General features: G+C 36.9%; 1 protein-coding gene across 2 annotated transcripts in view; it reads right to left on the bottom strand.

The window, feature by feature from the left end:
- srcap (Snf2-related CREBBP activator protein) overlaps positions 1-13,787 on the bottom strand; it is a 48,399-nt gene that overhangs the window by 12,059 nt on the left and 22,553 nt on the right. For both annotated transcript variants that reach the window (XM_059324050.1, XM_059324051.1), the window contains 12 exons: positions 13,585-13,721; positions 12,632-12,801; positions 9,602-9,931; positions 8,694-8,880; positions 7,796-7,965; positions 6,511-6,662; positions 5,777-5,992; positions 4,325-4,489; positions 4,092-4,223; positions 2,990-3,319; positions 1,563-1,747; positions 453-766 (listed from right to left, as the gene is read on the bottom strand). In XM_059324050.1, coding sequence (XP_059180033.1) covers positions 453-766; positions 1,563-1,747; positions 2,990-3,319; positions 4,092-4,223; positions 4,325-4,489; positions 5,777-5,992; positions 6,511-6,662; positions 7,796-7,965; positions 8,694-8,880; positions 9,602-9,931; positions 12,632-12,801; positions 13,585-13,721 — 2,488 coding nt within the window. The remainder of the gene's footprint in view (positions 1-452; positions 767-1,562; positions 1,748-2,989; positions 3,320-4,091; positions 4,224-4,324; positions 4,490-5,776; positions 5,993-6,510; positions 6,663-7,795; positions 7,966-8,693; positions 8,881-9,601; positions 9,932-12,631; positions 12,802-13,584; positions 13,722-13,787) is intronic.

Raw genomic sequence — 13,787 nt, 5'->3', positions numbered from 1 at the left:
GCATTTTATTATTTTCATTATTTATTCTATTTTTTTTGGTGTGAATTTTACATTATTTTTCAGAAATTTTACTTCCTTTTTTATTTGTCTTTTTATCAATTTCATCTAGTTTTTAGTCTGGCCTTTTATTGTATTGTATTAGTATTTACTATTTATTTCTTTATTATTAATTTTCTTTGATTTTAATAATTTTTTAATCAAATGTTTTATCATTTATTATTAATTATCACCGGCGGGATCGCAAACGTAAACCTGGAAACAGACACAATAAATAACTGTTAGAGATAAAAGCTCTTCTTTAATGAGAGAACAAACTCTTTTGTTTTTCATGACTATTTACATTGTAGATTCATCAAAACTATTCATGAACACATGTGGAATTATATATATATATATATATAGATAGATATATATAAAAATAAGCTCTTGTCTAATGAGAGTAGTAGCCCTACCTGTCTACGACCTCCTTCAGCAGCTCCAGACGTTCCTCCACGCTGTGGATGGCCTCCCTCACCGCGTGGCTCTGGAACCACAGGTCGAACTTGTTCTGCCACTGAGCGAACAGACAGCTGGCCTGTCCCGAGCGGCCCCACTCCCCCTCAGCGCTCAGAGGGGCCGGAGAGGGCCGGGGGCCGGGCAGGAACGTCAGGAAGTCCAGCACCTCGCGGCCGTACATGGGCTTCGCTGCACAGCGGTTCTCGTTGACCCGGAAGATGAAGTCCAGCCGGCTGTCACGCTGATGTTTGTAGCTGTCGGACAGCCACGACTGCAGAGAGAAGAAGAATCAGATCTCAAGGTCGTGTCTACAATAATACCATGAAACTGCACAATCACATTAATATGGGAGAAAAATAAAATGTATAAGAGATACATAGTTAAATAAGAAAAGAAAAAAAAAAATATATATATACATACAATTAAGTCAATTGAAAAGTGCACAAAGACAGTACATTTATGTTTAAACCGACAGACTTTGATTGAAATTTGATGCATTTGGTTTTCATTTAGGGTTTTTTTTTTTTTTTTTTTTTTTTTTTTTTTTTTTTAAATGGGGGTTGTAAAATAGTGACATTTTGCATGGAATTATATTAATACACTGACACCATGTATGGATATTTAGTTTATAAATTACAACTTTTGTAAATAAAAATCTGATTTTTTTTGGTATCATACTAAGAAAACAAAAGCTTTTTCAGTCCACTAGATGGTGCTGAGCTGAGTAAAAAAAAAATGACATTAAATAAATAAATAAATTTATTTATTTAACTAGATTTTTGTGTTGAATATGCCTATTTGTTGGTGAAAAGAAAAAAAAAACATACACAAAATAATAATTATAAATAAATAAAATACAAATAAATAAGGAAACTGTTTCTCCACTAAATAATTTCTTGTTTTTTTGCATGTTAAAAACAAGAAAAACCATAAAATAGAATTATATAAAATAAGATAATAGTAAAATAATAAAGAAGAGGGGAAACATGTTAGAACAGCTGCAACATGAGGAGAAAATCATCTGTTTAGAGATAAATAAGTCTGTTCATGAGGTGCAGCTTGTTCACCATGTGGAACGGAGAGCGCGGCGGGGGGCGGGGGACTCTCCGGCGTGCAGGGAAGGACTTAGCAGCCGTGCTGGGTCTGGACTTGGAGGTAACGGGCGTCTGGCTGCTGCTGCTGGCGTCTCGTGTTGCTGCTGAAGACTTGGACACAGAGGATGAGGAGGACGAGGAGGACACCTGGACTGGAGCTGAGAGGACAAAGCAGAGCGGTGTCAAGATCCTGCAGAGCAAATGACCAGGGGCTTTATTTCAGTTTCTCCCTAAAAAACTAAACTTTGGCTCCAACATTTGATCTATTAACTTATTAAAATTAGTCAGAGTTCAAACAGCTTTTAACAGTCAAATTTAAGCACTTGATGAAGATTTCAAAATGAAAAATGTCCAAACTTTTGAAGCCTTTATTATCACATTAATCTACAGAAGTCAATGTGTGTTTATTTTACCAGCCGTTTATCTTAACTTTTACTGTATGTTTTGCAGGGGTGAAGGGAAATAATCGATACAGCAAACAACCAAGATTCCAAATAAGAGTTATGATGTTTATGTCTAAAACGTACATAATAGGAAATGTCAGAATCTGCTAATCTTCTGTGATTTGTTTTGTCAGACTTTGATTGAATCTGATTAATACACTGACACCATGTATGGATATTTAGTTTATAAATTACAACTTTTGTAAATACAAATCAGTTTTTTTGGTATCGTACTAAGAAAACAAAAGCTTTTTCAGTCCACTAGATGGTGCTGAGCTGAGTGAAAAAATGACATTGAAAAAATAAATACATTTATTTAACTAGATTTTTGTGTTGAATATGTCCCTATTTGTTGGTGAAAAGAAAAAAAAGCATAATAAAAAAAAACCTAAAACAATTATAAATAAATAAAATACAAATAAATAAGGAAACTTTTTCTTCACTAAATATTTTCTTGTTTTTTTGTATGTTAAAAACAAGACGAATTTCATTTTGGTGCAATAAAAATGACTGAAGTGAGAAGAACTGACTGAGAGATAAAGTTTCCTTTGTGGACATAATATGCAGGCGGAAAAAGATTATTTGCTGTTGTTATCGTCATGTTTATTATCACTATAATATCTTATTGTGACTTGCATGTATTGTGAGTGCCAACCCTACTAGACTTTGAGGAGAAATCAGCGTTTTTCCGTATAATTCTCAAGAGAAAATCTTATTTTTCTGATGCCATTCCTCACTTACAGACAACTGGTTTATTGCTTTAAATGGTTTTAATTCTAATTTAAAAAGTATTTCTGGTTTGAGATCTTCTCCATGTTTCGTTTGACATTGTGCACATTTCTGGAGCTCTAATGTGGAATGAGACATCAGGGGGGAAAAATGAATGATGTGACCCAGTTCAACTCGTCATTTGAGCTTTATAAAAGAGAGAGAAGAATCTGGAGCTCGCTGCCTCACCTGGCGGCTCCGTGCTCGCTGCAGGAGGCTGCACTACTTTGAGGACGGGGCGAGGGGGGTGGGGCTGGTTGGGGGCGGGGCTAGGGTTCCCGGGGGGAGCGATAGTGTAGTGGGCGGTGGCGGGGCCGGGGGAGCGCTGGGCGAGCTGCAGCGGGGCCGCGGTTCTGACAGGGGGGGCGGTGGCGTGGGGGTGGGGGGAGGGGGAGGCCTGAGGAGCAACACGAGGGGAGGGGGCCACGGCCAGCGTGGGCACCGGCCCGCCGTCCTTGCCTGATGTCTGACGCACGACGATCTTCACCACGCCGGGGCTGCTCACCAGGGAGGGCGCCACTGAGACACGGGACAAAAGAAACCGCTGTGAGAATACTGACAGATTAAATACATTCGGTTTCAAACCCATTTCAGACAAATGTAGAGCAGTAAAATAACTTTGTGCCTGAAACATGGTAATATTGAAATTAAATATAGATTTTTTAAAAGACAAACAATTAAATCACATATTTTTGAGTGAAAAACTGAAATAAAAATTAAAGTTGAAGCAATAAAATACATTAAAAATATTACTTAAAAAATACTAAATAAAAAAAAAAGAAAAGAAAGTGAGACAGAAAGAAAAAGATAAATAAGATTTACAAATGAAATTAAAAAAAGACGAAAAACATTAAATAAAAAAACAATGAATACATAAAAATAAAAAGCATAATTGTAATTAAATCAATAAAAATAAAATGTATAGCAATAGAAATAAAATTAAAAATATATATAAGAAAAATTATAAATAAGAAAAAAGAAGTAAGAAAAAAGAAAAATACAATTTACAGGTAAGCAAAAATAACAATAAAGGATAAAAAACAAGATTAACAAACCAAAACTTTTTCTCTAAGGAAAGTCAATACTTATTAATTGTTAAATGAATACCCTAAATAAATAAAAACAATAAATAAACATAAAAGATATATCAATAGTAAAATTTAAAATGTAAGTAGAAACTACTAAATAAAAAATATAATATAATTATTTGATTAAAAAGCCCTTTAAGATAATATTTTCTTTGTTTGGTTACTCTTAGTGTGAGAAGATAAAGAGAGGATCAGATATGAACCTTGAGCTGCAGCGTTGTGAGCGGCGGCGGCGTTCGCTGGATGAGCGCCACCCGAGTTCTGGACCGCCAGCGGCGCCGGCTGGCTGATGAGGTGGTGCTGCACGCCGCTGGACACCAGGTGCATCACGTTACCTGCAGAGACCAGACAGAGGGTTAGAATCAGGGACTCTTTATGCTCAATAACTGCTTTATTCATGGATCAGTTTTAAATAAATATAATGTCAGACTGGTACCTTGCACTGGGCGAGGGGACGCTGCTGGGACCTGGTGGATCTGAGCTCCAGACAGAGTCAGCTTGTTGCCCTGCAGCTGGAAGGTGACGGGTTTACTGCCCTGACAGGACGAGACGGGCCGGCCCGCCAGAGAGGCCAGCTGAGCGATGCTCACCACCTCACCGGCTGAGGAGGAAAACAGGAAGGAGACAGGGATTAGAAACATTACAGGCAGGAGAGTGTGTGTGTGTGTGTGTGTGTGTGTGTGTGTGTGTGTGTGTGTGTCTCCACCTGCTGAACTGGATCAAAATACTAAAAGTTACAAAAGTCTTTTTTCCCTTTAGTATTATTACTATCTTTTTATTTATTTATTCATCATCATTTTAGTTTGTTTTGTCTGTTGTTTTTGAAAGCTTATGGGTGCTGACCTCTTTTTGTACTTTTTTTGCTTTTTCTTTTAAGACAAGAGCTCGGTAACTAATTTATTCAACTTTGTATAGTGTTTTGCAAGAGCATTCTATCTCTGGTTAAATACATGCTTGACCTTAACCAGAACTGCCCAGTGTTGCATTCCACCTCATTTCTTATCTCAATTACATGTTACTGCTCTCCAAAACGAGCCGGGTCATAACAGTGTGTGTGTGTGTGTGTGTGTGTGTGTGTGTGTGTGTGTTTCTCCACCTGCTGAACTGGATCAAAATACAAAAAGTTACAAAAGTACAAGTCTTGGAATTGCTAAAATGTCCATTTTTTTCCCCTTAGTATTATTATCTTTTTATTTATTTTTTCATTTATTATTATTATGATTATTATTTTCTATTTTATTTATTATTATTATCATCATCATCATCATCATCATTACTTATTTTATTTATTATTATTATTTATCTTATTAATGTATTTTTCTTTTCTTTTCTTTATTGATTATTGTTATTATGGAGTCTTTTACTGTTTGTATAGATTGTTTTGCAAGAAAAATAACTGAAAAAAATCTGAGCTTTAAATAACAAATAGTGATATTTATTCTACAGCTCTATTTTAAAAAAAATGTCAAAAATAAATGGCTTGCAGTAACTAGATCCTGTAAAAAATGAGTTATAAATGACTTGGCTGAAACTAACAATCACATGACATTAATTCTGTGAAACTTTAACTGAATTTTTCGGCAGTTAACACAGAGCAGAGAGGAGAGGACAGGACAAGAGAGGTTGTAAAAAATGTAAATAGTTCAGTATGTGTAGCATGTGGAGCCTCATGCCAAAATGTTGTGTATATATGAATTCTTTCATTCCAATTATTGTTAAATAAATCATTAAATTGCACAAAAACAATTGTATTCTGCCTACTTCTAGCCATGATGGTGCTGTTTCCATAAAGCTGCAGAACTTAAATATTGCAGTGAAAAACAAGGTCCCAGTGAACTCTCCAGATAAAACAACAGCTGAACAGTAAACAGATGTCAGTGACACTCACAGGGTAACCTGGCCTGCATGTCGGGGCTGAGCAGGACCCTCTGGGGCAGCACGTTGGTGGGGTTGGGGCTGGGGTGAGCCGGGATGCTGGCGGTGCAGGAGGCGGTGGGGGGCCGGACGGTCAGAACCGGCTTCGGGGCGCTCGATCTCACTGCGGTCTGAGCGGAGGGGTGCAGGGACGGGCGGGGCGGGGCCGCCGTCGCCACAGAACACACCACTGAAAATAAAATGCATAAATTAAAAGTCTGAGAAAGACATGAATATCAACAATACAAGAGGCTACAGTAAACCTGATAAATAATCAAATGAATTAGGACAAAAAGTACGCCTGCAAAGCCTGAATTTCTTGCAAATAAAGTTAATAAAAACTTTATGTTACTGTTACAGATTAAGACACGTGTACTTGCCTTTATTTGTTAACTACTTTGGGAGACTTGAATTTAATTCCCAAAAAGATCAAGTTTGTCAAAATCGCAAATTTGAACACACAGCCTTCATGTGGTACCCTCTAAAAAATAAAGCAATTTTATCACTCTTGATGAGATGTAAACTTTTAAAAAAAGAAGAATTAGAAAATGTAAATGACAGTTGTCAGGGTTACCATCTCATTCATCAGCTCAATACACTCGGTCATTATTTTGAGATAGATTCCCATTATTTCCAGACAAACAAGTCTTTATTTCATGGAAGTCTGCGGTTACTCCAGAGCCCAGTCCCTCTCCTCTCCCCTCTCACCTTGCTGCACCACGGGGGCGGCTGCAGGCGTCGAGGCCACCTCCATCACCGGAGGAGGTTTGGGCGTCTGAGCCGCAGGCGGCACGGAGCAGGTCGGCTTGTTCATCAGCAGAACGGGTCGGTTATCACTTTTAGGAGGCGGCTGGAACATCCTGAGACACACAGAACAACAAACAGTTAAAACAATGCATTCATATCTCTTAATACAAATGTTACATCTCAGCTGATTCTTCCAAAGTGCTGCTACAGCTTCTTTCTTTGTTTTGAAGATGTGAAATAGTACAGTTTGTCTTTGAAAATGAAAAATATTCCCAGTGAAGAACAGAGCTGATAGTTCTTCAACATGTTGCTGCAGATATTAAGATGCTTTGATTCTTTAGTTTGCAGAGGATAAGCACACTTTTATAATTCATCCTGCTTATAAAAAATAATCTAAAACAGGGCTGCAGCTCCGGATAATTTCATTATCTATTAATCTGCAGATTATTCCCTCCATCAATCATTTGGTCTATAAAATGTCCTTGTCTTTTTTAAATGTCCATCCCAGCTTCTCTAAAAAACTATTCTTCTAAGGTTATTTAGTTATATCCAACATGAATATACACACAAAAGAAAAAGCAGAATATCTCCATATTTTAAAGTCTGAAAACTTTTTTTTTTTCCAGTTTTTTTTTTTGCATGAAATAACAGTTGGGGAACAATTTATTGTTACAGCTCTTTTTTGAGATACATTAGTATTTCAAAATGTGCCCAAATAGTGACAGGAAAACGTAAAATTCTGTTTCTAATTTTCTAAATTACATCAGAAAAACATAGTTAAACAATTTTAAAACTTATTTTCTCCATTTTCCAATAAAGGACACATGACTTTCCGTATAAACAAAAAAGTAAAAAGAACTTTGTAGTACGCAAAAACAAACTCGGAGACAGCTGATTGAAAGGTTTGCTGCAGGAATCCTCAGCCAGGAAGATAAAAGGAAAATCAATTCCACTTTTACTATGAACCACCAACCGTTAGATCGTCTAATTTTGACTGATTGTGTCAACGTCTTTAGTACTTTAATACTAAAGAAAGAACAGAATCAGTGTATAGAGAAAAGCCAGCTCACAGTCTTATTAAGGAAAATATTTAGTAAGGGAATTTACATCATTTTCGTAGCAAATCCATGAATAATCCTGATTTGATCTTTTAACTGAGGTACAGAGGACATTAACTGCTGCAGGCTCAGCTGTTCTGTCTGCTGACTCGTGGTTATAAAGTCTTTGAAGTCGCAGCTCTGTGTACCTGTTGACCTTCATGCGGACCGGTTTGGGTCGGGGAGGGGGGTCCGGGGACTCCACGATCTCCTGGATCAGTTGGCGGCTGACCTTGTGCCGTGGCAGGAAAATATCGGCCTGGTAGCGAGACACTCGGCTCTCCAGACCGACGAGGTCGAACATGGAGAGGTCGCAGCGCTGAGGAGCACAAACACACACAGTTATAGAATTATATATATTACATATGTAGCATTGAGTCCTCAGGACTGTTCCATACGTGGTCATTTTAAATTCTTATTTTCTCTCATTTTAGCAGAACATTCCCTAATATAGGAATAAAATAAAATAATTTAAAATAATTTAATTAATTATAATAATAATGTAATTAAGTAATCAATACAAAAAAGATAGTAATATTTATTATAATAAAATAAAAATGATTAATAATATTGTAATATAGTAATCGAATTAATTAGAATAATGTATTTAATAAGGAAAAATTATAATATTAAAGAAAGACACCTTTGCAAAAATGGGGCACTTGCAACATTAAAATGTGATTTTCTTTGGGTTTTTTTTATTAAGACATTGTATTTTATTTTATTTATAATTTTTTTCTAGCAGAAAATTCCCTGACAGAAATAAAATAAATAACTTAATTAATAATTTTTTTAAAAAGATAATAATCTAAATGCTAAAAAACAATGTTTTATTTATTTATTTAGAAAAAAAAAAATCTCTAATTTTAGCAGAACATCCCTGACATAAAAATAAAAATAATTCATAATCAATTAATCGGTAAGGGTAAGAAAAAAGGGAAATTTAATGCTAAAAAATAAATATATAAATAAACACATTTACAGATTGGTGAATTCACAGCAGAACAGGGTTTAGATGAACGGAGCATTAACTGTTTTTTTTCTCACCTTGAGAGGGAGGACCTCCAGGGCGTCCTGCACCAGGGAGGCCGTGTGGAACACGATGGGCTGCGTGATGAAGGGGGACTGGATGGGCCGCGGGTCGAACAGGTTCGGGTGGTTACACACTTTACGGAGCTGCATCAGGATGTTGATCACGGACATGAAGTGACCGCTGGCCAACGTCTCCCGAGTCCTGAGAGAAGAGACAGCACGGTGAGGAGGTTATTTTTAGAAAGGTTTCATTATTTTGAGATACTAAGAATATTTCCAATTATTGTAGTATTTACCAGGTCATTATCTTGGGAAAGTTTCTCAGTACTTTTGGGTACCAACTCATTATTTTGAGAATTCTTTTTATTATTTTATTTTATTAGTTTTTCATGATTTCAAGATACTCATTATCTCAAAATAGTTCCTTAATATCTCAAGACAATGACTTAAAAATCAAAATGACTAAGTCATTATTTTGAGATACTAAGACTATTTTTAGTTACTTACTCATAAATTTGAGATTTTTTTTATTATTTTGAGACTTTTTTTAATTATTCTGAGAATGTTTCTAATTATTTTTGTTGCCAAGTCATTTTGAGGAATATTTTATTGGTTTTGAGACACTTGAGATAAGTCAAAACTTTCCCATTATAATGACTTCCAGGATTAAATAAATGGGCTTCCATAGCTTTGAAGTCAAATATAAATCAAATTCAATAAAAGATCAATTTAAAAAACACAATAAAACTGGAGTCATAAGACACCAGTCCATGCATCATCCTGCCTGATCAGTATGAGCATGTGCAACTCTCAACAGATACAGAAAGAAGAAGCGATCTTGCATCTTTCTCCTGTCTGTTAAGAGTTGCAGGTTGTGGGATCATCCCTCGTGTGTTCTGTAACATCAGAGTGTGTTTACTCACGAGGCCTGAGCCATGAAGTCGTCGTAGAGGAATCTCTGTCTCTTGGAGAGCCGGCAGCGAACCACGTGCTCGTATTTCTTGGGCATTTGCTTTTCCACGTCGATCTTGATCCTCCGCAGCAGGAAGGGCCTCAGCACCTTGTGGAGCCTCTTCACCAGGCCCTCGTTGTACTCCTGGCTGCCCTCGATCATCCCCGTCAGCGGGTTGGAGAACCACTCCTTGAACTCGCGGTGCGACTGGAACACGTGCGGCATGAGGAAGTGCATCAGGGACCACAGCTCCATCAGGCTGTTCTGCAGCGGCGTTCCCGTCAGCAGCAGCCGCCGGTGGCTGCAGGAACCAGAGGAGAGAGAGGGGATACATTCAGTATTATAAATGATAAGGGAGAACCAAAGGAGCTCAGATAAATCTCAAAGTCAGAAATCTTTCTGAGAGAAAAAAACAACACAATCTGCAACATAAACGACCAAAACAACACATATGAGCTTTTTGCACGCTACATGCACATACAGTTCACGGTTGTAAAAAAGCAGCAGTTTCTGTAAATTTAGGCTACAAAACGTGGTCGTCTAACTCAGGCATGTCCAAACTATTCCACAAAGGGCCGTGTGGCTGCAGGTTTTCGTTCCAACCAAGCAGCAGCACACCAGACTTGACTCAGTTAATCAACTGATCTCAGTCTTCAGACAGTTGATTGGTCAAACTGTGTGCTTTTGCTTGGTTGAAACGAAAACCTGCAGCCACAGGGCCCTTTGTGGAATAGTTTGGACATGCCTGGTCTAACTGAATGTGCATAATAATAAAACAATAAACGAGATATTTGTCCCTTTCAGACAAAACTGCAGTTTGCGAACTGCGAGTTCTCAAAACAGAAGTTCAACAACTTTTTCCTTTTTTTCCTGCGGCGACTGCCAGAGCCACAAAATAACACACAATAAATACAGAACAGTCTAAGACCTGCGGTTTATCTGGTCCAGTAAATGCATGAACTATAACTTCAAGGATATGAAAGTAGATGTGTAAAATCTTTTCATGCTTCCTGTTCCATGGGCTTGGGCGGCTCACCTAAGTCTAAGGGAAAACCCTGCAGTACCCATCTTTGCCCGCCAAAATAAAACATGAAAGTAGCACAGGACTTCAATTTTAACAATCTACAAGAGCTGCAACAATGCACCTGCTGTTTTTGAGGTCACACACTGCTCTAATGTACTTTACTGGTTGCAAGCTGCCATAAAATGGAAGATAACAATTTTATGCAATGCATGACATTTCCACCTTTAATTGGTTCAGAAAAAATGTGCACAATGTAAGGAATAACGTGTCTGATGCCCATGCTCAAAATATGCCTCTCCCAAAAATGAAAGTTTTTTATTTAAAAATGAAAGTTTTTTATCTCTTAGTCTACATGTTTGTAGTCCAATAAATCTCACAGGACTACAACACCCTGGAGACCCTTTTTGCATGCATACACACACTCCTTATTCTCTGTGTATGCCTGAAGAAGATCTTTGACTCAGAGTGTGTGTTATAAAAAAAGTGTGTGTGTAGAGGCTTCTCTACAACAGAGAGAAATGGCCACCAGCTGGAGCAGGCCAGCAGCCAAAAATAGGAAACTTAGTGTAGTTACAACCACTATGATGTGGAAAACAACTAAAATTTCTTATTATGAAATTAGCTGGTTAACATTCACATCCACACAGCTCTGATAAATATTTCATTCTCTGGTGAATTTGAATGATTGCTGAATGCACACATAGTTTTAGTGACAGCAGGTGAGACAGAGAGGGATCTTTAAAATGAGCTCTGAAGCTCCACAGACAGGAGAGATTTCTTTCAATGAGCTCCACTAGTTTGTTCAGAGCTTGTTTCTTGCTGATGACACCTATTCAGATTTTCCGCCTACGAGCCTGATCTCCTGCTGCAGCCGTGATCGTCTCAGTCTACTGGGTTATTATGTCACACAGTGAGCAGGAATAATATCAGGCTGCAGAGCTTTGAGGGAAAATGGACACGTGATGTTTGCCAGATTAAACAGGGGAAAAATTTGATCTGGAAATATCAGGAATATTTGTGTCGGAGCTCATTTTTTCTTGATGCAGTCACAGAAAAATATTTTGTAGAAGAATTAAACCAGACAGAAGCCATAAGCTTATTCTGCACTCAAAAATGTTTTTGATATCTCTGAACTTTGGATTTTACACTGAAATAATATCATGATAATATCATGAATAACTAATAAATCATTTCTAGCGCCAAATTTACACAATAAAAGCCAGCACTTGAAACCTGACTTTACTGCATTTTCCACTACACAGTGCTGCAAATATTTCAGAATAAAAGCCTTTTGTTAACAAATGAAGGGCTTCTGTCCATAGAAACTATACATGGCTTTTAATTATTTAACAGAAACAGGTAGTATGAAGTTAAATATATATATTTATGGCTGTGACATGTTCTACAGATACAGACATTAAAACTGTAGTAACAGGTGTAATGTTGCTGGTATAAAACATAATTTCACTGTAGATTTTTGCTGAGAATCATGTGAGTCATGCAGAAAATAAACAGGCAAGACCAAGAATCTCTACATGAGTCATGCCTAGTCTGAGCAGTGTAAAAGAGCCATCTTTACATTTATATATGGCATGTTGTTTTTGACTATTTATGAAACTAAAACAGCGACTCAATGAGCAGAATCGGAATTCGGAAAATTCAAATGAGACCCAGACCTGCTGGACTGTAACAACATCATGTTTCCTTGTCTCTGGTATAAAATGTAGAAGTCGTATCTTTATACAATCATGGCAGCATTTCTGCAACAATTCTCCAGTTTAAAGTGTAAAGTGCACCAAGTAAGAGAGCTCCAAAGACTTCAGACAGCTCGTGCACGTCCTGCAGCATGTTTGATGTTTCTGTAACAGTCCTACCTTTTTAGTTCTGCAGGTTTGAAGCATAACTGTTTATTTAAAGCTCTGAAGTTTGTGCATGTCTCCTCCTGAGATTACATAAACACGCGGCGGCTGCACCGACCTGTTGAAGTTGAGCAGGCTCTGCCAGCGCTGGGACTTGAAGTTCTTGATGTTCTGGGCCTCGTCGAGGATCAGGTACCTCCAGGACTTCCTCCTGAACGCCTGGTGGTCCTGCAGCACCAGCTTGTACGAAGTTATGCACACATGGAAAGCATTCGGCTTCGTCCAGCCCTGTTGATTAAAACAAACAATGGACAATTAATATGGCTCACAGATATGGGGAGCGGAAAGAAAACCTTGTGTCAGAGTTTTGCATCAGGCACTGAATAACCACAACTGCTCACCAGTAATACTGAAAATTGTAGGATTTTTGTTTTTAACATAATGAAATCGCATTAAATATAATAAGGTTGACCATAAAAACATTTTTTTTAATTAAAAAAAAGTATTAGTAGTAGTATTAAACTTATTATTTAACAAATAATTAAAAAAACAATATGAATTATTTTTTATTTACTTTAAAACTAAATGTGATATTGAATGTAATATTTTAAAAACATTATTATTACACTTATTTAAAACTAATAATAAAACTTTAAATATGAATTTATTTTAAATTGTATAAAACTCTAAATTTGACCTGAAATATTAATATTTATTGATGTCAATATAACTAACTGAATTACTGAAAGGATCCTATACATTTTATATTGTCTCTTATTATTTTATTTATTTATTTATTTTCCTTTTTGATTCATCCCCCCCCGCCCTCTATTTTGTCATGTTATACTGTCATATTTCATCATGTTGTGTTTGATATGTCTATCATTTTGCCTCTATTAAATATTTTTAATGCCTAAATATTATTATTATTATTATTATAATTAATAGAAAAAATAATAATGATACTATTATTATATTATAAAGCATATTCATACATATATTATAAAAATAATAATAAAAATCTTAATTTGTACAGCAAAAAAACAACCAAACAAATAAAAAAAGTATTACCTGTCTCTTGAGCTTTCTCTCCTTCTGGCTGCCGAAGTACGTGAGTATTTTAAATCCGGGACACCAACGTTTCAGCTCCATCTCCCAGTTCAGCATCACGCTGGTGGGGACGATGATGAGGTGAGGACCCCAGTTACCTGAACACAGAATAACAACATCAGCAGCTGGACGTTAAAGGAGCATCGGAGTTCAACTACTGCAGA

This window comes from Centropristis striata, chromosome 21 (genome assembly GCF_030273125.1).
Source record: "Centropristis striata isolate RG_2023a ecotype Rhode Island chromosome 21, C.striata_1.0, whole genome shotgun sequence".
NCBI classification, from domain to species: Eukaryota; Metazoa; Chordata; class Actinopteri; order Perciformes; family Serranidae; genus Centropristis; species Centropristis striata.
The sequence above is the reverse complement of the archived record's forward strand: the minus strand, read 5'-3'. Positions and strand labels throughout refer to the sequence as shown.